Consider the following 24,590-nt stretch of genomic DNA (forward strand, 5'->3'; position numbering starts at 1 on the left):
GCATGCAGTTATGGAAAAGTTCATCTTGACATTGTGTAAATACAGTTACCAGTGTTGACTCTGCAAATAAATATTGTCATGAGGAAGGAAAAAGTCAGGGGGAAGCTTTGGTCTCTGCTCTCTTTTGTACCTGCCTTAATCCAAAGTGACTTGTGGTATCTGGGGATCCATTGTGGGTTTGTTTGCACATTGCAGAGCAGGTGAACTCAGCAGGTGAGGAAAGGTGGGTTTCCAGTGGAAAGTCTGAATTTCACCAATGATTCTCCCAAGAAGACAAGCCATACCTTTCATTTAATATGAGTTGTTTGAACATCACATCCTCACGTAGCTCCATGAACTGTGATTTATTGGGAGTAACGTTGTGTTTTCCCCACAGATGAACGTGAGGCAGTTCAGAAGAAAACCTTCACCAAGTGGGTGAACTCCCACTTGGCACGTGTGTCCTGCCGGATTACAGACCTGTACACTGACCTTCGGGATGGAAGGATGCTCATCAAACTGCTGGAAGTTCTCTCAGGAGAGAGACTTGTGAGTGTCTGTTCGTGTCCATTGTGGGTTTTGGTTTGGGGTGGGCTTTTGGTGAGTCCTTGGCTCCACTCGAGTGCAGCAAAACCGAGTACTGAGGGTTCAGCACTGCAAATGTCTTTTTACACTTGAAAGGAGAAAAAAGAGCTCTATTGCTTCAGCTGGATCCAGACACCATTAGAATATCTTCCTACTGGTTTTGGTGGGAATCAAAGGCAGTCTTCTTCAAAGGTTCTTTGCTGGTAAGCTGCTGAGTGCTTCCAGCAGCAAGTTCCCTGCTCCCCAGTCTGACAGGCACAGAGCACTGGATTGTGCTCAGAGCTTGGGCTCTCTTTAGTTAGGGGGATATCTAAAATGAATTGAAATGCATGGGTGAAACTCTTCCTTTGGGTGTGCTGAGACACCCCTGGTACCAGCACAGGGGGGTGGGAGTGAGAGAGACCCTGGAGTGCAGACTGGGTGTCAGGGAACAGCAGGGTATCCGTTTTTCCCTCAGTTCCTGAAATGATGGCCGTGCTCTTAACTGCCTAATTTACTGCAATCTTTTCAAAGAAATACGGGTCTGTAGCTAAGATCCAGGGCTACGTGGGGCTGCAGCTGTGTAATCACTTGTCATCAAGCTCTCCTATTAGTGGAGCTCCATGGCTTAAGACTCTGCTTAATGAGTTGAACATATGGCCAGTGTAGTGTGTGCGTGGCGAGGCAAGGGAGGAGCTTTCTGAGTGCATCTGTGAGGGCCAGGCAGCTCTGAGTGCATCTGTGAGGGCCAGGCAGCTCTGGGGGGCACAGAAGTGCCTGTGTGGGCAGAGGTAACTCCTGGGTTTGCCAGCTGCAGTTTGCTCCAAGCCCTTGCTCTCTGCCAGGTGTTGGGTTTGACGTGCTCCCTGCAGGCAGCAGGTGTTTGCTCAAGGGATAACCCAGACCAACGTGCCCCACGAGGGGAGGGTTGGGGCAGCAGCTGTGCCAGCTCTGCTGAGGTGTCCCTGCCTGCCTGCAGGCTCTGCCTGGCAGTGGCACAGAGGAAGCTCAGAGCAGTCCTGGCACTGTGGTGGCACCATTCATTGGCATTTGTCACCAGCTTTTGGGAAATGCAGACCAGGGTGGGGAGGGGGCACTTGCACCATGGTTTGCTATCACACTGGCAGCTGCCACACCAGCACAAATTCCCTTTGCAGCGTCCTTATCTGGGGCTGGAGGACAGCAGGCTCTGTTTGAACAGGACATTCCACCACACCTTCCTCTGCAATGCACTGAACCTTGAGACAATTACACACACCACAAGTATTCCAGGAGGATCGGCACAGCAGCCACTTGCTGATGTTCTTCACTCTTTTGGAATTTATTTTAGTGGGTATTGCTTAAGTTCTGACATCTCCACGGCCACCAAGAGAAATCTAAAGGCAGAAAGCCTAAAATGCAGAAAGCTTAAAATCAAGAAACGTTAAATGCTAAGAAAGCAGAAACTAACCTCCATAAGTATTTTAATATGGTATGTTAACTGGTGCAGTGGTAGAAACAGGAATTGCTTCCTCACTTTTGAAACTGGGATTCAGATTCTGGAGCTGGAATCATATTCCTATGGAGCACTCTGGGATTTAGGGTGCTGATCAGGGAAGCAGGGCTGCTCTTTGCTCTCTCTAAGACCTCCAGCCTCAACCCTGCATTTTTCAAAAGCTGTTGTGATCCTTATTGATGAAAACCCAGAGCCTTGGGGGTGTGTTGGGGAAACTCAAAGTGAGAGCATCCAGTAAGGACAACACCTGCATCTTCTTGACTTTGCTAAGCTTGATTCCTAATCTTAGTGTTTAGCCCAGACCTTCCTACACAAGATCCTCTGTGCAGCACAGTATTTGAGAGAAGCTGATGGCATGCCATGGTCTCTGAGCACAGTGGGGAAGGATCCAGCCTGCATGAAAGGACAGCTGTGATTTGGTTTGCACACACTGTTCACCAGCTTCTCCCAGACAGAAAAATAAAGCTGGGAATTGTTTTCAGCATAAGATTAAGCATTTAGCTCAGTTTCTTCCATAACTAAATAAAGGATTAGTAAATTCCTTACAATTCCTGGATGCTCAAAGGTCAAACCATTTAAGCACGTTCTCTGTAGTGAGTTCTGTCACATTTTCCCTTGGAAAGGGGAAGGGGTTTGATGTAAAACCAGTTTTCCTGTAATATGTGTGTGCAGACTGGGTTTAGGTGCCTCCTTTCCCTCTGCTCAGTGCCTGGAGCTGTGCAGCCCAGTAACTGTGCAAGTTATGTCTCACTGTCTCATCCTGAGGCTGTGCAGGGCAGTGTGGCAAGCACAGCCACACCTTGCACAAACCAGACTCAGACGCCTCTTCCTCTAAATAAAACATGTCTTGTGAATGGCCCTGGCTCTGCCACCGCGGTGCTGGAGCTCCTGAGGGCACGGGGGGAGCTGCTCAAGCCGTTTTCTTTCTGCTCAGCGGTGTGAGCGTTAGAGGCAGTGCAGCTCCTGCCTCTGGAGCTGAGCAAGGCCGTGTTAAGGCAGGGACAGGCCCAGATGTGCCACCGCTGCTGGGAACTGGCCACAGGCACAGTCCTTGCTGAGGGCTGGGCACGTCCTTGTGAGGGTGAGCCCGCCTGCCGAGCCGCTCCCGGCTCCGGGCGTGGCACGGGGCTGGGGTGAGCCCTGGGTGCAGCCAGGCCTCCGCCCTCCCTCCCGCCTGCAACAGCCTCCCTGCCTGTGTTTTGTAAGGTGCAGGCAGAGCTGGGGGCCAGCTTATCCCCCTGCCGGGTGATGGGTGGTGCAGTGAGAGGCTGGATCTGGATGGGCCCTGCTCAGTCCTGCTGCTGGGCCCTGTGCTGGCAGTGTGGGGGTGGGTGGTGTGTGCACAGGGTGCACATCCAAGCAGGGCCTCTTGGCAGGGACATTGGTACCCCACAGCAGTGGCAGCTCCTGGGAATTGTCACCTTGCTGGGAGCTGTGGGTGACTCTCTCTGCACCATCCCTGTGGCACGGGCTGTGTTTCTAGGGACTGTTCCATGGCTGTGGCTCAAACTCTTCCCTTCAGTGCAGGCTGGGGTGAGGATTTTGCCTGGGCTATTTCCATGGCCGGTTAATTACTTTCACTGCAGAAAACAAGGAAATTATGCTGATTAGTTGTTTGGCTGAGTACCTTTGGTGACATCCCAGTAAGCACTGAACAGGCTCTTCAGCTGTAATCCTCATCTGCAGAACAAAGTGCCTTTAATTTTATTCAGGTTTGCAGCAGATTTCTGCAGGCTGTTAATGTATTCACTGCTTTTTTCAGTTGCACTGGGCCTTCATGAAATCGTGTTATGTTGGTGTAGCTGATTTTTTAATTAATATTTTTACTTTTTTCTTCCTATAAAGAAAGTTTTTGGAATAAATCTCTGTTATTTTCTTACTATTTATCCTATTTACTGACCAAAAAAAAAAAAAGGCAATGCCACCTCTTGCTTGAGGAGTTTTATTGAGTGGCTTATTGTTCTTTATCTTTATCTTTGCAGAATCTTATCTTTTAGTGTGGAAGAACTTGTACTTGGGAAAATGTAACAGGTGTGGCATGATGTGAACAGAAGAATTTCTCTTGCAGCTAGTGAGGGAATATCCTAGACAGGAAAGATGAGGGAAATAAGAGGGCAAAGTTCTCTGAAAGGCAGATGAAACTGGTGCCATGTGCTGGCTTTTCCACCATGGGTTTGACTCGTGCTGCCATTATCTTGGTGAAAAGGGGCTGGAAGATGCAAGGAGCCGTTTTGTCAGTGGAATTTGAAGTACAAATGCAAACAGTGTTGCTGTCTGGAAGTGCAGAACATGGTGTTTATGTTTCCTTTTTCCTTCCAGCCTAAACCAACTAAAGGAAGGATGCGCATCCACTGCCTGGAGAACGTGGATAAAGCCCTCCAGTTCCTGAAAGAGCAAAGAGTGCACCTAGAAAACATGGGATCTCATGATATTGTGGATGGGAATCACAGGCTGACTCTGGGCCTTATTTGGACCATTATCCTGAGGTTCCAGGTAAGGCTGTGTGCATGCACACACACACACGTCTGGCTGTGCTTTCCAGCCTCGTTAGGAACACTCCAGGAAGGAGCAGAGTGCACCCAGCTGCTCTCCCAGGATGGGGTGGGAAGTGTTTGGGTACCTCAGGATAAATTAGTCCTTGTGGAGCTGCTGATGTGCAGTGGGAGTTTCCTGTGTGCAAAGGCACGTGGCTTTATTTCTAAATCCCTAATGAACATGAAGCTCCAGTCACAACCCTCTTCCCTGGACCCACCTCCATGGGGTTATCCATACCCTGGCTGACTTGGCACTGACAGGATTAAGGAATTCCTTTAGTGTCCCAGCTAAAGGCTGACATCTCTTGTTTTCCAGCATGTTGGTCTTTTCCCACAGTTAAAAAAGGCTGGAAAGTCCTTTTGCAGAAAGAATAATAAATCCATATGCTAAATATGTAATTTATAATGAATAACATAGTAATAAATATTTAATAACGTTAACTTTGGTGTTTCTCAGTGTTCTTTTCATCTCATGTGGTCTCTCAGAGAAATATTGAAAACTTCTATGTTCATTTTAGATCCAGGATATCAGTGTGGAAACTGAGGACAACAAAGAGAAGAAATCTGCTAAAGATGCTTTGCTTTTGTGGTGCCAGATGAAAACAGCTGGGTGAGTGTGGATTAAGTGATTATTTCCAAAACTCTTACAGCATTTTGAGTTTTCATTGAAATAATTTTAAATGGGCAAACAAATATCTCTCCTTAAGTGGATTCAGCCAAGAGAAGTGAATTGATGTTTCTAAGTTAGAAATTCTGAATTTCTGATATTAGTGCTGAGAGATAAACATACAAATCTGATAATCCATGAGTATATATAGTAATATGCTGACTTTTTCACCCTATTCTGAAGAAATAATGATGCTTCAGATGTTTGCCACCAACTTTCCCCTCTTTCCATATATATGGGAATATTTCTCTGACAGTATCTTCCTTGAAAATTTAAATATCCATTTGTAGGAATTCATTGTGTTTCTTCCATTGAACCTGGATGTCCCTGTGTTGATATGGGACACTCCAGCATTATTCAAGTGGTACTTCATCTTCTTCTTCCAAGAACTCTCATGAAAGTGATCCATGAGCAGCCTGAAATTTTTGGAGACATGCAAAATAGCCAGCTCACCAACCCAGTGATGTTTGCTGGGTATCCCCTGCTGCAGTGGGGCTGCTGTACTGATCACACTCTCCTGGTTTTTGTTCTGCCAGTTACCCCAACGTCAACATCCACAACTTCACAACGAGCTGGAGGGACGGGATGGCTTTCAATGCACTGATACACAAGCACAGGTACGTGGGGTGAGGCTCTGCCCTGGCTTTGCAGTCACCTCTCAACTTGAGCTTCAAATCCCTGAAGAGGAGGAAGCTGAGGAATTGCTGAGAGTTCTACAGCAACTCGCCTTGCTTTGGGCTTTACAGCCCTTGTGGTCACTGTGAGCTCAGCTGGGCAGCAGCTTCTCACATCACAAGTCAAAACAGGTTGTGTTTGGTTTCAGGAGAATAAATTACACCCCTGATTATTCGGGTTTGGTTTGGTTCTTGTATCTTAGTGAGGAACCCGTGACCAGCTCTGGTTACCTAGAATTTGGGGTGGGAGGGGGAAACCACACACACACAGCAGCCTGGAGGGGAAGGGAATCCCTGCACAAGGATGGCAGGTGTGGGCTGTGCTGGCATGGCTGGGGATGGTGCCCATGGCAAGCTGAGGAGGAGTGATCCGGACGGCTCTCACGCTTCCATGGCCAGGAGGAGACACTCGTGACCACAACTTAGTTCTTTCCTCTCCAGAGTGACCTTCCCTGCTGTTTAGCTCTCCTCTGTTCCTTCCCATGGCTGGGTCCTGCCGTGCCATGTGCTGGGCATTGCTCCATTCCTTTCACACTGCCCTGCAAATGCACAGGGCTGAGGGGCACGTGAAAGCTTGGCCGGGTTGCTGGGGGTTGGACATGTTAGTTAGTTCATTTGAGGGTGGCTGCACTGTGCTTTGGGAAATCTAAAGAATTTTCCATCCTGTCTAGGCCTGATCTGATTGATTTTGACAAGCTGAAGAAATCAAATGCACACTACAATCTGCAGAATGCTTTTAACCTTGCAGAGCAACACCTTGGTCTTACCAAGCTCCTGGACCCCGAGGGTAAGAACTGCTGCAGTTTCAGCACTTCAGGGCTCTTTGTGGGCTCTTTTCTCCCACCCCTCCTTGTCAGAGCACATCTCTGTGATAGCTTTTTGTGCTCCAGAGCAGCTGGTTGCTGCTGACTCACCTGGTGATACAGCCAGGGAGGGAGGGAGGGAATGCAGGGTGTCTCCTGCAGAAAACTGAGCAGCAGGAGCACAAGAGCCCTTAATCCTGGCCATGTATCCCTAAAGTCATTCCAGTCAGGGGCATCCCTCTGATCTGCTCTGAGAAGCAGAGGAGTCTCAACCCCTGCTTTCATGGCAGTGTGTGCTCACTGCTGGGACAAGCACCTTTCCTGTCACAGGGCACAGGTCATGTGTTTGGGTGAGTTTCTTCTTGCCTGTTTCCCAGGGCCTCAGAATTGCTGCAGGAGAGGAAATATTTTGTTTTCCATCTGTATCTCTCAGATTTGCCTGGACAGACAAACCATTAGGTTTGAATTCCTGTCTCCAAATGCTGACAGAGCACTGAAGTTCTCAGTTAAAAGTAGTTCTGTCAACTCACACAAGCACCAGAGGAGTAATTTGGCTGTGCCCAAGCTGTGGCACAGTCTGACTGTAGGGCCCAAAGGCCCCATGCTTTAGCCCCAGTCCACACTAACCCACAGGGCTAAAACTGCACTTAGTGACAGAGTTCAGTCCTGTCCAGAACCAGTCTAAAGCTGCTCAGTTTATTTCTGATGAGGAGACAAACCTGACACTGCCCGATGTCTGACTGCCCAGCACCTCCTTGGTGCACTGTGAGCTCTGGTGGTGTAACCCCTGCACCCTCAGCACGCTGACATAACTCTTGTTTGGTTTGCAGATATCAGTGTTGATCACCCTGATGAAAAGTCAATCATCACCTATGTGGTGACCTATTACCACTACTTCTCCAAGATGAAAGCTTTAGCTGTTGAAGGAAAACGGATCGGCAAGGTTTGCAAGTTTAAATTATAAATTGTTGCAAAGCAGGCAAAATATTGCTGGGGTTTTTTGGGTGTTAGTTTTTGAGGAGACCACTCCATGGTAGTTTTTAGTTTTGCTTTTGAACATGTTTTGACTGTTCAATATTCCCACATGACTGTGAGGAGTAGTTAATTTCCAGCTGCCTCACCTTAGAAAACACTTGGCTGGTGTTTTATTTTTGCTTGTTAATTTTGCATCGTTGCTGCTTTTCCTTTCTCATTAACTGCTCCTCACCTTCGGGGTCCTCTGTCCCTTCTGGAGCCCAGAGAAGTCCCTCATTTCAAACACGTGCAGTCCCTCTGTGCCCTTTGGTGACATTACCCCCACCCTTCCAGCTGGCAGAGTGACCATGAACCCTTTTTAAGCTCTGCCCCGCTGTTGCCATGGGATCATGGGAATTCACTGCTGCAAAATGCTCCCATTCCTCAGGGATGCCGTCCCTGTGGCACTCAGTGCTCTGATTCAGAGCCCGGGTCTCCCAGCAGCCTCTTTGGTGTGGCTGGTGGGATGTGAGTGCTCAAGGAGCACTGCCCTGGGGACTCAGTGCCCTGGGGACTCAGTGCCCTGGGGACTCAGTGCCCTGGGGACTGACGGGGTGTTGTGCTCGTGCAGGTGCTCGACAACGCCATCGAAACGGAGAAGATGATCGAGAAGTACGAGTCGCTGGCCTCCGACCTGCTGGAGTGGATCGAGCAGACCATCATCATCCTCAACAACCGCAAGTTCGCCAACTCCCTGGTGGGGGTGCAGCAGCAGCTGCAGGCCTTCAACACCTACCGCACCGTGGAGAAACCGCCCAAGTCAGTCTGGGCCCGGCCTGGGCCGAGCTCTGCGCTTGTCGGGTTTAGTCAGCCGGGGGTTTCTTTGCAAACAAACACACCCTAGTCACCCTCGTGGTGCTGAAGGGTTTATTTTCTGATCGGTGCTCACTGACGGTACTCGGGGCCTGTTTGTTTCGTGCTGTTCAGTGTGCAGGCACTGACAACAGCGAGGAGAAAAGTGTGTCTCCTGCAGGAGCTGGGAGTCCTGAAGCTGTCCCTGCTCTCAGATGCCTGTCTTATCACATGAGTGGTAATAGCACAGTGTGGCAGTACAGTAATATCACCACTCGTGCTTTTAATAGCAGTGTGTGATACCAATACAGTGCTATTAAAAGATCCCCACTGTTTATCCAAAATCAAGGGGAAGCGTGTCTGGCTTTGTAAAACAACCCTGCTTACTAAAACTGATACAAACAAAACTGCAACTTATTTTGAGAAAGCTTCTTTTAGCATCATGATATCAGACCTATTTATTTTTGTCTAATATAAGTTCTAATGGATAATAATCACAACGCAAAACATGACAGAGTATCCAGACATCTTCTAAAATTGCAGAGTATTCCCTGGTGCTTATGGAGTTTGTTTATTTCCCAGGCGTACAAGTCAGGGAAAACAGTGGGAAGAGTTTAGTGACTGCAGTGGGCTTTAAATAAAACTTCCATTTCTTGTGCTGATGGAGTGAACTAGGGCAAGGCACGTACTGGAATAAAAAAAATGCAGTTTTCTGTCCCCCAAGGGGGTTTAAATCCAAACACTCAGACAACTGACTTCTGTGGGGTTGCTTTTGCTGTCTGACCCAAGTGGCTCCAGGGGAAGTGTGGGCTATTTCCATTGCTTCCAGCTTCCACAGAAGATGGAGGTGTTTATCTGAATGCTCCACTCTTCATGTCAACATTTTAAAGAAGCTCTTTATTACAGTTTATTATAGTTGACTGTATTCAGTATGTTATAGAAGTGCCTCTCTGAGAGGGTGGGGAGGCCCTGGCACAGGTTGCCCAGAGAAGCTGTGGCTGCCCCATCACTGGGAGTGTCCAAGGCTGGGTTGGATGGGGCTTGGAGCAACCTGGGCTAGTGAAAGGTGTCCCTGCCCATGACAGGGAGTGGCACTGAATGGGCTTTAAGGTCCCTTCCAGCCCAAAGCATTCTGTGACTCTGTGTTTCTATGATTACAGTTTAGTAGCAATGAAAGCTTGATTGTGACTCAATTCTTTTGCAAAACTTTGTTTAGATTTACAGAAAAAGGAAACCTGGAAGTGCTGCTTTTTACCATCCAAAGCAAAATGAGAGCCAACAATCAGAAAGTGTACATGCCAAGGGAGGGCAAACTCATCTCTGACATTAACAAGGTAACCAGAGCCAGCCTCTCCTGGGGGACTCAGGGTTTTGTTGTCTTCTGTGGCCTCATCAAGGGAGCAGCAGCCTGCACAGCTCTCCTGGTTGCAGGAGGAATGCCCAAAATACTTGTGTTTCAGGCAGTTTCACATCTGTTCGGATTTAGAAGATTTAGTTTGTGTTTAATTGAGGGTATTTCTGTTGTCTCTGTAAGAAGATCTGAAAGGTGATTAGCTGACTTCCCACATGCTTCTAAGACTTCTGATTTCAGTAATATCTCTGTCGTGCGTGTGAATAACATCTGGCTTTGGGGGAAAAAGGACTCGTAAGCACCAAAAATAACCGAATTCTGCAGCTGTTTTTTTTTTCCAAAGTGGATGTAATAAAGAACAATTGTATGTTGATTTTAGAGGTGAGAGGCCATAAATCTCTAATTCCCATTCCCTAAAGGAGGAAGATAGAATCTGCTTGTTTGGCAGTAATGCTCAGGAGATTTTATTTTTTTTTAAACAAATGCTTTCTTACACATTCAAGCCAGTGGTTTGCTCAGGCAAAGAAAGAACCAGAGAAAATGCATCTGAGATAAACAACTCTTACAGCCCTTGCTCAGAAAATGACTGACTAAATTGAGAACAGATTGAAGTCATGTGCTTATATGAGCAAACAAGGTGTTTTGTAGCCAGAGCAAACCGGATTTGTTGGCTTATAACTTAATGAGCCAGTTTGGTGAAAGTTGCCTGTGGTGACTTCAGTCCTGGTTCCATGCAAAAGAGATGAGATTTATCATAACTTAGAAGAATGTGTGTTTAGAAGACGCGTGTTTTTTCCCCACGTCTCCAGGCCTGGGAAAGACTGGAAAAAGCTGAACATGAAAGAGAACTGGCACTGCGAAATGAGCTCATCAGACAAGAGAAACTGGAACAACTGGCACGGAGATTCGATCGCAAGGCAGCCATGAGGGAGACCTGGCTGAGCGAGAACCAGCGCCTCGTGTCCCAGGTGCTGCTCTCAGGGGTTCTGGGGGACTGGTTACAGCAATTAGAGGGCACAGTTCTTGCCCCGTGTTTGACTGAATCTACATATGCATGTGTTTGTTTCTGGTGTTTAGATAGTGCATGTGTGTGTGTACTGTAGGTCCTGTCTCTAATGCATTGGGGATACCCCTTCCCTGGATCTATCAGGGTACTGTAGGTCCTGTCTCTAATGCATTGGGGATACCCCTTCCCTGGACCTATCAGCCTATGCTCAGGAGATTTGAGGAGGAAATAACTACCCACAGTCAAGATTTTCTTTATCTGAGTGTTTTGGTGAATTCAGTGAAATTAGCCCAGGAATTAATTGAATTTTTTAATATCCAAAACCCCAGCCTAATCCTGATGGCCATGTGATTCTTTCTCCAGCAGTGACTGATATCTCTGATTTTATCAGTGGCTCTCTGTTATCAGAGGTGCCTCTTGTTTTATTAAAGACTTCTTGGGCCATCTTGAGATGCCAGCTTTGCTCACAGGTGCACTGTGCACAGTCAGCACTGCTGTCAGGGGTTGAGCAGTGGGGCTCCTCTCCTCAGCAGCCACCCCTGAAGAGGTGCCTCTGTCTTTGCAGGACAACTTTGGCTTCGACCTGCCGGCGGTCGAGGCTGCCACGAAAAAGCACGAGGCCATCGAGACGGACATCGCGGCCTACGAGGAGCGCGTCCAGGCCGTGGTGGCCGTGGCCAAGGAGCTGGAGACCGAGAACTACCACGACATCAAGCGCATCACCGCCAGGAAGGACAACGTCATCCGCCTCTGGGAGTACCTCCTGGAGCTGCTCCGCGCGCGCAGGCAGCGGCTCGAGATGAACCTCGGCCTGCAGAAGATTTTCCAGGAAATGCTGTACATTATGGACTGGATGGACGAGATGAAGGTGGGTGGAGCACATAGACCAAATATTGTCCAGAGGTGGATGTGTCCTGTTTGGTCAAGCTTTAAGATTCATTTTGCCCCTCTGGTTTCATAGGCAAACACAGAAGATCCAAATTCCTTCCTAAGAAACAAATTCCTTATGATGATTTGTTAAAGATTAAAAACAAGCAAGGAAAAAGAACAAGTTCACTCCTATAAAAAGCCACTTTCCATCTTCAGGTCTGTCTCATAAGGGCCACAGGCTTTGGTCACAGTGCCTGGGTAAAGAGGACAGGTTTGGTGAAAGGGAATTAAATCATCTCTCTTCATCACAATTTACATGGGGAACAAGTCACCTCTTCACCCCTGTGCTTTAAAAAGCATGAATTTCTTCCTGTCTGTTCTCGTGGGATTTGGGAAGGGAAAGGACCATGACTTGTCCATCAGCCAGCAGAACTTGGAAGCTCTTGAAGGAAAGAAAGCTGTGTGTAGCTCAGTGGGAGCCCACAGCACCTGGGCCCAGCGCTGCTCCTTGGTCCTGGTGAGCTAACTCAGCCTCTCATCATTCCAGACTTAAAACTCATTAAAGAGCAGGCAACTTCTTCATGGTTGCCAGTGATTTTAAAAATATTGGCCCAAATTCCTGTCAGCCTCATCTCTCTACATTTGGAATTGATGTCTTTAATGCACCAACAGAGAACCTGGAGTCAGGAAGAAACAAACAGCTTAAGGCCTTCAGCCCATTTCACTTATCCTTTACATTTTGATCAGGTGCTTCTGCTGTCCCAAGACTACGGCAAACATTTGCTGGGAGTTGAAGACCTGCTGCAGAAACACGCCCTGGTGGAGGCTGACATTGCCATCCAGGCTGAGAGAGTGAGAGGGGTCAATGCCTCTGCTCAGAAGTTTGCCACCGATGGAGAAGGTAACCAGCAGCCACACACCCTTCTGTGTGTTAATTACCTGTGAGATTAGCTGCAGGGCTCGTTAGCTCTGCAGGATAGATTGGGTGAAATTCCCCCCTGGAATCGGAGAGTCCAGCTTCAGTAGTTCCTGCTGTACTTCCCATGTCAATGATTTATTGGCCCAGGAACCTGCTCAGGAGCTGAGTGTGGCCTGGTGCTTTGCATGGCATGTCACCCTCCTCAGCAGCTGCCCTGGCTTTGTAGAGGTCACCGGAGTTCCCCATTCTGTGTTCCTGAGGCAAACAACACAGGTTGTTGGGCCCAGTCTGACAGTGTCCCAGTTTATGCCAAGAGGAAACAATTCCCTAGGAATTGTCACTGACTAGAGGAAATGATGCTCATTTTGTGCAGTTGTGTGTGAAGCTGGTATAAATCTGAACTCGGTGAATTTTGGTTTGGGTTTTTTGTCTTTAGGCAAAGAACAGTGTTTTCTGATCTGTACTATTGTGTGGTGGAGCTTGAGCAGCTCACACTCCCTTTCAGGAGACTAACCATGGATTCTTTGGCCTACACTTTGTAGCTGGAACAAGCAGGAATTGCAGCCTCGACGTGTGCCCCAGCTGTGGGTTTGGCAGCGAGCGAGCCTGGGTTCTAACCTGTGCTCTCTGTCCGAGCAGGGTACAAGCCGTGTGACCCGCAGGTGATCCGGGACCGCGTGGCCCACATGGAGTTCTGCTACCAGGAGCTGTGCCAGCTCGCGGCCGAGCGCCGGGCACGCCTCGAGGAGTCCCGGCGCCTCTGGAAGTTCTTCTGGGAAATGGCCGAGGAGGAGGGTTGGATCAGGGAGAAGGAGCAGATCCTGTCGTCTGATGACTACGGGAAGGATCTCACCAGCGTGGTCCGACTCCTGAGCAAACATAAGGCGTTTGAGGACGAGATGAGTGGCCGCAGTGGCCACTTCCAGCAGGCGATAAAAGAAGGTGAAGACATGATCGCGGAAGAGCACTTTGGGTCTGAGAAAATCAGAGAAAGAATTAAGGATATCCGGGAGCAGTGGGCCAACCTGGAGCAGTTATCTGCCATTAGGAAGAAGCGCCTGGAGGAAGCCTCCCTGCTTCACCAGTTCCAGGCTGACGCTGACGACATCGATGCGTGGATGTTGGACATCCTCAAAATTGTGTCCAGCAACGATGTTGGCCACGACGAGTACTCCACTCAGTCCTTGGTCAAGAAGCACAAGGATGTGGCTGAGGAGATTGCGAGCTACCGGCCCACCATCGACTCGCTGCACGAGCAGGCCAAGGCCCTGCCGCAGGAACACGCCGGATCCCCGGATGTGCAGGGAAGGTTGACCGGAATCGAGGAGAGATACAAAGAGGTCGCTGAGCTCACTCGGCTGCGTAAGCAGGCCCTGCAGGACACCCTGGCTCTTTATAAGATGTTCAGTGAGGCAGACGCTTGTGAGCTTTGGATTGACGAGAAGGAGAAGTGGCTGAATAACATGCAGATTCCAGAGAAGCTGGAGGACCTGGAAGTGATCCAGCACAGGTGAGAGTGCCTTCACCGGGAAGTTAGGGAAATATGGGTGGAAGTTTTTTTTACACCAGCTTGCCTGTGGCTCAGGTTCCCTAATGGCTGTGGGATGTTTTGTTTGTTTGTTTTCCCCGACTCCAGGTTTGAGAGCTTGGAACCAGAAATGAACAACCAGGCGTCCCGCGTGGCCGTCGTGAACCAGATCGCCAGGCAGCTGATGCACAGCGGCCACCCCGGCGAGAAGATCAAAGCACAGCAAGATAAACTCAACACCAGGTGAGCCAAGGCCTCGTGCTCAGGAACATGACACTGCCTGGAACAAGTACGGCGGCATCATTTGGGTTTCTAACACGTGTTTTTTAAGATATACTGATACCAGAGTGTCTTCGAGGTAGGCCCTAAGTGCTTCAAAAGGAAGGAACTGTGCCTTTCAAACATTTGATTAACAGATGGGGTTTTGCTCTTGACTTAATCAGGCCCTGAGTGTGTCAGTGCCTTGATTTGAGAGCTGGGAATTGACCGGAATGAATATGAAAGAAAAGAAACCGATATAGTTTTGTGTAAACTCACTTGGTTTTTCGCTTCACAGTAAACCAAGGGAGTGCATTTAGTGTGAGAAATTGATGTAACTGGCAATTTTTCACTTGAGGAGAAATGACACTCAGTGTGCTGGTACTTGTCACATGCTAATATTCACTATAGCTTGGTTAATGGTTGCTTTGCTAAAAATACTGATGCTGTGGGAAGGACTGGGAAAGCCATGAGTAGCTGGGTTACACTTACCAAGCTGAGGGGAGCAACTGCTCACTGAGCAATGTTGCCGTAGCCCTTCCCCACAAGTCTCAGTTTCTCTGCTCTTCTCTCCTCACACGTTTCAGGTGGAGCCAGTTCAGAGAGCTGGTGGATAGGAAGAAGGATGCTCTGCTCTCTGCTCTGAGCATCCAGAACTACCATCTCGAATGTAATGAAACCAAATCCTGGATCAGAGAAAAGACCAAAGTGATCGAGTCCACCCAGGACCTGGGTAACGACCTGGCAGGAGTGATGGCCCTGCAGAGGAAGCTGACGGGCATGGAGCGGGACCTGGTGGCCATCGAGGCCAAGCTCAGCGACCTGCAGAAGGAGGCAGAGAAGCTGGAGTCTGAGCACCCCGACCAGGCACAGGCCATCCTCTCACGGCTGGCAGAAATCAATGATGTGTGGGAGGAGATGAAGACCACCCTGAAGAACCGGGAGGAGTCCCTGGGAGAGGCGAGCAAGCTGCAGCAGTTCCTGAGGGACCTGGATGACTTCCAGTCGTGGCTCTCCAGGACACAGACTGCCATCGCGTCCGAAGACATGCCCAACACCCTGACAGAGGCTGAGAAGCTGCTCACCCAGCACGAGAACATTAAGAACGAGATCAACAACTACGAGGAAGATTATCAGAAGATGAGGGACATGGGGGAGATGGTGACACAGGGGCAAACTGATGCTCAGTACATGTTCCTACGCCAGCGCCTGCAAGCCTTGGACACTGGATGGAACGAGCTCCACAAGATGTGGGAGAACAGGCAGAATCTCCTTTCCCAGTCTCATGCCTACCAGCTGTTTCTCAGAGACACCAAGCAAGCAGAAGCCTTTCTTAATAACCAGGCAAGTGGTCAAGATATACCTGACTTAATTCCTATAGGTTGGCACTGTATACTGTAAGCAATTAGCAGACAAAATCATTTGGCAGGAGAGCCACAAATAGATAAATTGCCTTTTTTTAACTGCGTTTTACTTGGAACAGTTCTTGGGAGATGAGTGCTGAGTCTGTTGTTGCAGCAGCAGCACAGCCTGAGTGTAACCCTTTTCCCTCTCTGATCTCTGCTGTAATCCCAGGAGTACGTTCTGGCACACACAGAGATGCCCACCACCTTGGAAGGAGCAGAGGCTGCCATTAAAAAGCAGGAGGACTTCATGACCACGATGGATGCCAATGAGGAGAAGATCAATGCAGTTGTGGAGACTGGCAGGAGGCTCGTTAGTGATGGGAACATTAACTCTGATAAAATCCAGGAGAAAGTGGACTCTATTGATGACAGGTAAGGTCAGAACAATGGCACAATGTAGCTGTTGGTAACTGAATTCTGTTCTCTGAGAGATGCCCTTTTGCCAGGATCCAAAGGCAAAGGAAAAGCTAGAAAATGTCTGTTGCAGACTATTTCTTTTGTCCTGTGGAAAAATAGGAACTGCTGTGTTTCAAACCCAGGCTAATCTTAATTAAATAATACCTCTCTCACTTCCTAGGGGTTTGCTGGGTAATGAGCTCCTGCCCAGGATTTGGCTGTTTGAGGGGTGCCATGTAATTCTGGAGTAAGAGCAGGCTTGGTGCTGTGGTGGGAGCTGTAGCAGTAGCTGTGTCTGGTTCCACAAGCCTTGGTTTCCTCTGCTCCCTCCTGGCTGTTCCTGTCCTTCCTCTGAAGGAGGAATGTGGCTCTTCAGGAGTGGGATTGGCATTGCATCCACCCCACCCTCAGCTTTGATCTCCTCTTCCAGCTTGTCTGGCCCCTCTGCAATCAGATTAGGCAGCACTGGTACAAATGTGCCTTTCAGCCTGGAACAAGTATTTTGCCTTCTCTCTCTGGCTGTGGCATGGATGCTATAGAACATTAAGAGTTCCTTTGTCTTTGAAACCCAAATGCTCAGTTTTCATGGCTGTGATTCATGTTCTTTCTGCTTTTGGGTAGGATAAAAGTGCATTCTTTCAAGACACTTTTCCGTTGTGAGTGTCAGAACACAGCAGTGAACTGTCCAGTGTTACTGGTGACCCTTCCTTTGAGCCCTCTGACAGCCCAACCCCAAGGATTCCCCACATTTCCATTCTCTAACCAGCTTGACTCCAGACCCCAGGGAGCATCTGCAAAGGCCAGCAAGAGGAGATTATATGAAAGCAGTCAAGGGGACAGCTAGGACAGTAATTATCCTTATTTACCCTCTCTGACTTCCAGCTCTGCTCTAAGTTTTCCCATCCACTTGTGAAATGAGGAGAGCTTGATCCCAGCCTTCTGGTCAGGTGTCTTCTTTCTGCAGCTTTTGGAATATTAAAAGATGGACTACAAGGATGTCACAGCAACAGGTCAGCGGCTGCTTGCAGCCCTGTCTGGGGTGGCTGTGGTGGGACACAGGCCTGTGTCCTGTGTGCTCTGCAGGGAGGTTCCTGCCCCTGTGACTGTCCCCCCAGTGCAGCTGCTCCCCTGTGTCCCCATTGTCCTGAGGCACCCCTGTGGGATGGACTGGAATTCCTCCTTGGAATGGCCAGCAAGTCCTGGAGACTGTATTCCTTTGAGCCCCCTTTTTCCCAAGCGTTTCCTCAATCCCAGAGCTATTCATGCCTGCAAAAACCATCTGGTGGCTGCTCTTCAGGAAATCCGTGGGATTGCTCCCGAGTCTGTCAGGCTGATAAGCCTGGAGAACAAAGCCTTGGGGCTGGGTGCAGTGGGAGTGGTGGCAAAGGAAGCCTCTTTGCTGTTACAAAAAGTGGCTGTCCCAACCCAGCTCCTCCTGGATGTATAACAAAGGACCAAAACAAACACGTCCAAGTATGTGCAGTGGCTCCACACTTCCCCCATGGAGCTCTTTGTAGTTTTCAGTATTGTTCAGTGGGTTTTACAGTCGTGCCTTCCAGCTGTACCCGAGGAGACCCCACTGTCCCTTGGTGCAGCACAGACACCCTGCCCTGGAGTGCTTTCCCTGGAAGTACAGATGGCACCAGGGAGAGGAGAGTGCAACAGGAGAGAAACATTTCAGCTTTAGTTGAGCTCACAGGGAAGAATAAATGGGAATAAGGACATGGAGGAAGGGTGGGGGAAGGAGCAGATGGGTTTGAATCCAGCTATTGCTAGCTTTTCCAGCTGGGAAAGAAGCTGGTCTCCCCGGTGCAACTGTCCCTGCTTTGGGCACTTCTGCTGCTCTGGAGTGTTTTCTCCTCCGTTCTCTCTTGCAGGAGTGCTGGGGAACTGCCCCAATCCATGTGCCCCATGGCCTCCCTGACTCTGCAAGTGAGGTTTAGTTTAAAGACAGCGGCAGATCTGGCACCAGTTGTGTTCTGGGCCTGTTTGACATCAACTTTTGTATTTGTGCAACTTTCTGCTCAGCAGAGAACAGAAGTAATTTTTGTTCTTGCCCATTCAGAAGGGAGAGGGCCCCTTGTTTGCTGGGACAACCAGAGGAGCTGAAGCTGCCTTGCATATATGTCAGTACTGCGAGCAGGCAGCTGCATTCACATCCACACCACGTGCAGGATTTATTATTTCTGCACAGGCTTTGGAACCCACAAGGCTTTTACAGTTAAACCACAAGTGGTTTTGTCAGTTTTCAGCTCTGTCAGCATTTTCAGGGGCCTCTGGGAGTCAGCATGGGGACACTGGGACAAATTGTGCTGCTCTGCTCTTGGAATAATTTGTGTCAGATCTTGCACTTGGGGTGTAAGTCATGTGTGTGATACAGGCAGGGAAATTCCAAGTCATTCTAAATAATTGGGAGCCTGCAGAGCAAATTTCTCTGCAAGTGTAGGATTTTCTTCCACAAACTATTGCAACAAATTAGTAAGAAGCAGTCAGTGGCAACCTTAAGTGTGAATTCTTTTAAAGAATTTGGGGATATTTGAGCAAGCAGTTAATCATATTAAGATGTAGGCAGCCTGGAGAAGAAGAACCTAAAAAATGTCAATGATGAAAACACAGGAATTCCTGTCTGTTCCAGCAGTGTCCATTCTCAAAATGCTTCTACCTTGTTACAGTTCAGCCCTGTTCTTCAGAGAACTCTCCTTGTCCAGTCTCACTCCAGGTCATCTTGGGCAGCAAAACAACCTTTTACAGTTAAATCACTCTAAGCACCACAGTTCATATTTGCTGTGGTATGTCATCCTCTGTTTGATATCCCTGCATGGTTTCCTTCAAAGTCCTTGGAATTAGTGTTTCCAACACTCTGTGGGAGATAATTTTATTAGTTTTTTTAAACTCAAGGTTTCTCAACATAACAACTTCTCTACTTAGTCTTAATTCAAATAAGTGTCATGAAAGTTCTCCTTCTAACTTCATCTCTCGTGTCCTCTCCAGAGTACAAGAGCCTGTAATGTAATCTAGCCTTAGATCTATGAAATCATCATGATAAAATCACCCCAGCAGTTCTTTGCTTCATTTTAGCGACCTGAGTAATGCACTGGGTTTGCCCAGGCATGGGAAGTGCAGCCAAGGAGGAGTGGGATGGACCCCAGGGTTGTTTGCTGCCTTGGAGAGGTTTCTCCTGAGGCACAACTTACATGGCTTTTCCTTTGTGCTCTGTCAGAACTTCAGGCTCACCTGGGCTTGGACTCCAGGCTCTTGCTTTGATGGTTACTTGTGTCTTCCTTGCCATCCAGTCTGTAAATCCGTTTTCCTGACCTACAGCTACAGAGACCTGCTCTCCTGGTTATTCACAGGGGACTCTTGAGACCAAAGAGAAGCAAACTGTAATCCTGCAAAGGGTTTTCTCCTATTGCTCTGCCCACAGACCTTTTGCTTTTATAGCAGATGTATCCCTAAGTGTTCCTTGTGTTTCTGAAGTCACTCAGTTTGTGCCACAGAGCTGGCTCTGGTGACTTACTGTAGATCAGGGAAAGTGCTATCCTAGTCCAGTTGTTGTCATCACCGTGTAATTTATAGTCCTCTGGAACATCAGGAGTCTCTGGAGATCTCCACTAACACGGATTTATTTAGCTCTTGCCAGCATGTGCTGAGCTCATCTTATAAATTGCCACCCTCTAAAATAATTTCCAAATCTCACTACCTATTTATCTTATTACAAATGGCAGCAATATTTCACTTTAAACCCCTGCACAGTGCAATAGGAACAAATAAAAATTGTCTTCTTTACTCTGTCTCTTCCATGTAAATCTCCTCATAAATAATAAAAGGACAAGGATAACTACTCCAGATAAGCAATTTTTAAAAAAACATGCCCAGAGGTACCTTGGGATCAGCTCTCCAGGCCCCATTCCATTTGAAAAACCCACCAAGACCTTTGGGATTATCAGCGTGACTCATCCTTCAAGTGATGAATGAAACCCAGGGCTTCTGGACTAACCTTTTATTTTATTCTGTCTGCTCTTAAACACTCTGTCCCAAGGTGCATAAAGGTTCTGTTTGCAGAACCCCCCGGGGTGCTGCGTGTGCTGTTGGTCAAACACAGGGTTGGGAAGGCTCTGCAGCCCCCCCAGCTCTGTGCAGGACAGGGAGGTGCTGGAGGAGTGTTCTAAAGAGCATTACAGCAGGTCCTCGCTCTGCAAGGGCCACACAACCCCACCTGAGTGTTGCTATTTGCAAACAGTTTTCTTATGGTTTTTGGCAAACAGTCTGAACGTTCCTGTGGGCTGCAAGGATCTGTCCTAATTCTGTCCATGACAACTTGTGAAACCCTGCTGACTTCAAAACTTTCTCTGTGTGTTTAACTGGTCACAAAAACAAATAGAGGCTGAACCTCAGTAAGCCCATTAAATAACACACAGCTCTGAGCCTCCAAAATGTCCTCCTTTAAAAGGCAGCAGAGGACACACACTACAAAACTACTCAGCACCTGGGGCCCAAAGAGGCTCCAGAAACCCACAGTTTTCCATGTAATACCTATTTCAAGTTCTTTTCTCTGCTGTTTTTCTTTTTGTGACCAGACATAGGAAGAACCGTGAAGCAGCCAGTGAACTTCTGATGAGACTGAAGGATAACAGGGACCTCCAAAAGTTCCTTCAGGATTGTCAAGAGGTAAATCATGTCCTTTCACTTTTATTGCTCAAAGCTGTGTCCTGCAGAAGGGCATTCACTCCATGTTTTGTGAGGACTGGAAGGCTCAGCATTTTGCAGTCAAGTCATCCAGTAGTATTTAGTGTGGAGTAAACATAAAAAACCCTGCAAAAATAAATGCTTGGTTCCTCTTGTGAACTGAATTTCTTTTGTCATGTGAGATAAAGACATAGAAAACTGCCAAAAGCAATGAAGATTTTCTGCTGTGGTATAAATTATAATCAGTGGAATGTGATGGGATTAGTACTGCAGTTAATAAGAATTTTGTCTACAGGTGTATGTGGCCTGGTGAAGGAGATTCCAAGTGATTTCTCCCAAACATTAGTCAGAAGAAGAGGAGGTTAGGAATAAGAGGGGAGCAGGATTAAGCTGGGTCATTTATAATGTGTGATTTACCTGATAGTTTTCATGTGTTTAAAACGGTTAAGTATTATAACATTTGAAAAAAGAAACTGTATCCATGATTTATGTGGACTCTTTACACCGAAGGCAACATTTCAAGGTTTGGAATACTCTTATCCTAACACAAGGAATGAATCAAGTAATGTTCAGGTTATTTCCTGCAGTCCTGGCAGATGTTAAAGAGCCTTTCCTGGGAGGTTTTCTCCTGAACTGGGCAGTGGTGTTGTGGGTGGTTGCCTGGGTGCAGTCTGTGTCCCTGCATTGCGTAAGCCAGCCATGAGCTTGCCCTCAGCTCCTTCCTTGGTAGTTAAAACATGACAGATTAGCAAAAACGCTGCTGTTATTAGCAGCAGCTTCTTCCTTCCTGTGTGCCATCTCGGGTACAAAGATCCCCCTGGCTCCTGGAGCTCTCCTGGAGCCTCCCAGTCAGTGTGGATGTGTTCCCCAGGAGCTGGGTTTGCCCCTCTGTCACTGAAAGAAAAAGGAACACGTGAAAGCTGCAGTGCTGGCTGCCTGAATGCCTCTCCTCTGCAGCCACTAAAGCATGGCTGTCTGGGCTGCACAGTTCAAACTCACAATTACCCCAATGTCACCAGTGTCTCCACTCCTCCTGGAGAGAACATTGGGCCTGGTGATGATGGAAGGGCTGTTTCCTGAGGAGACTGAGCCATAATGAGACTCAGGATTTACAGCAGCATGGTTACAAAGTGCTGCTGACACCTCCCTGGGTGTGATGGAGCAGCACTGTCCTGTGGGCTGGAAGGGAGCCATGGGAACACCTCCCCTTGGCTTTGTGGTCAGCCCTGCCTGAGGGGCTGAGAACAGTCCCTGTTTGACCTGGCAGTGATCCTTTGTCCTTCCTGCCCCGAGGGACAGTGTCCATCCCTCTGTAACCCGAGGAAAGGAAGAGTGTTCTCTGCAGTGTTCCTTCCCAGGGCAGCCACTTTCCTCCCCAGGCTGGGTGTTGTTATAAGAGTGGCCTCGTGCCCCTCGTCCTTCCTGCTGCTGCTCTGGGCCAGGCCCTGAGCAGGGTCAGTGGGGCTCAGGAGTGACAGGATAATGCTCCTGCCAGCAGCTCAGCAGTGATAAACCTTCCCTGAGGGGTCACAGGCAGGGGAAACAGCAGACTGTGTCGTTGGGAGTCACATTCACTGTCACAGGTTAATCCTGGGGCGCTGCTTCTCTGGCTGTCCCTTGCAGTGTCCATATGAACGTGTTAAATAAATTCGTGAGTGAGTGGAAGAGTGACAGCAGGAAATCCTGAGAGGAGGGGACCTGATAAATGTTGCCATTTAGCTTTCTTTGCCTTCCTGCTCTTTCTCAGCTCACCTTCCAAGAGTTTCCAGCTGCTCTTCCCTGAGGAGTCCCAGTGCTGTCTGGGCTCCTTTCCGTGGGGACGCCAGTGAAGGGCCTGGCGAGGATCCACACTCGAATGGCTTTTTCCTGGAGTGTGCTGGCAGGTTTGGCCATGGGAGCCTCTCCCAGCAGGATGGGCTGTGCCAGCCTGGCTCTGGGCAGTGTCTAGGAAGGGCAGCAGCACTCGGGGCCCTTTCCCCTGCCCTTGTTGCTCTCCCAGGGTCAGGAGGGGTTTGTCTCCATGGCTGGCTGGCACTGCAGGGTGTTACAGGGGGAGCTGGAGCAGAAACAGGGCTCTGGGACAGCTGCAAAGGATGGGAGGAAACCTAATGCTCTACTGGCCTTAACAGCTGACTTAGGGTTTTCTGGAGAAATAAAGGCTCCAAGTGTCAATCTCAGGCAATCCAGGGAATTGTATTACTTTCTAAAAATCTACTTTTGCACGGAAGGTACTGACTTCCCGTGCCTGTAGTTTGCAAAAATCCAGATTTTAATAGTGAGCCCTTAAACACTGTCTCTGCACTTCTGTGCCCTCAGAAGGAGCAGAACAACACTGTGAGAGGCAGAGACGAGGGGTTTGTCCTCCCCCCAGCTGGTCACAGGACAGTGCTGCCTCTCCTTGGGAAGCACTTTGAAATCCCCGGGAGCCCTAAAGCTGTGGCCGAGTAAAAACAAACAGTGAAAGCCAAGCAGTGCAATTTGCAGGGCAGAGCAGCTGTCTGCTCCCCAGAAAGGCAGGAGTAAAACCACTAATTCTGGGTTATCTCCTAATCTCCATGTAGCCTTGCACTGCTCAGTAGCCTGTTCTAACATCAACCCCTGCCTACAGAGGTCTTCATTAACATGAGCACTTTTCTATTGAGACTGGATGGGAAGATCCAATGAGGAGTTTCTCTGTTTTCTCTGATAAGTTTTCCCTTTTTGTGGAACTTATGGTGCTTTTAAGGGACAGTTGAAAACAGGTTTGTGAGTGCTCAGTGGAATTTGTTGCCCTATGTCCTGAGCACACAGTGGAGGCCAGGGCTCTGGGTTAGGGCTGCTTGCTCTCCCAAGTGGTGTTCTGGAAACCAAGCTGAGATTTGTTTTGACATTTTCCACTTGGGTAGGTCGCTCTAAATATGCAGAAAATGAACCTTTTCAGATTCTGTGAACACTCCTGTGAATGTGGTTTTTATCCACACCTAAGGGACAGATGAAGCAGTCAGACTGGCTCTGGGAGGAAATGGGATGTTGGCTGCTAGGATCATTTCCACATTCCATTTGCCCTTGGCAAATAAACTATCTCTTAAAGTATTGGTTTGCTCTAGGGGTGATATGGAAATTGTTCTCAGTGCCTTTGTATTTGCAGAAAGAAAACCATCTTGGATTTTATATAGTGAGGAAAGAAAAGTCTCCAATACCAAAACCCTACTGGAGACTGGACAAATAAACAGATTATGTATGTAAAGCTAAATAGAGGAAAGACTGTGGGGAAAAGGTACAAATGTGGTGTGAATTAATGGTACAAAACCATCTCTACTTTTGATACGAGTAGAAATAGGGGATTTCTCATTCAGAGTGTCCATGGAAAGCTGGAATCCTTGGGGCTCTGGTCAGTTCTGGAGCTGCCTTCTGGCTGCCACCCCATCCATGTCCTCAGGGAGTCAGGAAGGCTCCACATGGTGTGGAGGGACACTCCTGTCCCTGAGTCACACACTGAGTAATGCTGAGAGGAAAAAGTGATCTGAAGGTACCCTGGGACCAGCCAGTGGGACACGTGTCCCTTTGCTGTGCTGGTGAACTGGGTGAGACCTGAGTGTTTGATTGTGCTTATCACAGAGTCGAGTCCTTTCTGCTGCACTTGTGGCTTCTTTATGCACTGGAGATGGG

General features: G+C 48.4%; 1 protein-coding gene across 5 annotated transcripts in view; it reads left to right on the forward strand.

The window, feature by feature from the left end:
* The window catches only part of SPTBN1 (spectrin beta, non-erythrocytic 1), a 114,398-nt gene that overhangs the window by 67,080 nt on the left and 22,728 nt on the right, over positions 1-24,590 (forward strand). For all 5 annotated transcript variants that reach the window (XM_051792817.1, XM_051792819.1, XM_051792818.1 and 2 more), the window contains 16 exons: positions 377-528; positions 4,358-4,531; positions 5,091-5,182; positions 5,776-5,856; positions 6,585-6,700; positions 7,547-7,659; positions 8,302-8,489; positions 9,739-9,856; positions 10,683-10,841; positions 11,445-11,747; positions 12,497-12,650; positions 13,308-14,178; positions 14,305-14,439; positions 15,042-15,798; positions 16,030-16,232; positions 20,834-20,924. In XM_051792817.1, coding sequence (XP_051648777.1) covers positions 377-528; positions 4,358-4,531; positions 5,091-5,182; positions 5,776-5,856; positions 6,585-6,700; positions 7,547-7,659; positions 8,302-8,489; positions 9,739-9,856; positions 10,683-10,841; positions 11,445-11,747; positions 12,497-12,650; positions 13,308-14,178; positions 14,305-14,439; positions 15,042-15,798; positions 16,030-16,232; positions 20,834-20,924 — 3,707 coding nt within the window. The remainder of the gene's footprint in view (positions 1-376; positions 529-4,357; positions 4,532-5,090; positions 5,183-5,775; positions 5,857-6,584; positions 6,701-7,546; positions 7,660-8,301; positions 8,490-9,738; positions 9,857-10,682; positions 10,842-11,444; positions 11,748-12,496; positions 12,651-13,307; positions 14,179-14,304; positions 14,440-15,041; positions 15,799-16,029; positions 16,233-20,833; positions 20,925-24,590) is intronic.

The sequence above is a fragment of the Manacus candei genome, unplaced genomic scaffold, assembly GCF_025592945.1.
Source record: "Manacus candei isolate 608988 ecotype Guabito, Panama unplaced genomic scaffold, ASM2559294v1 h1tg000035l, whole genome shotgun sequence".
Lineage (NCBI taxonomy): Eukaryota > Metazoa > Chordata > Aves > Passeriformes > Pipridae > Manacus > Manacus candei.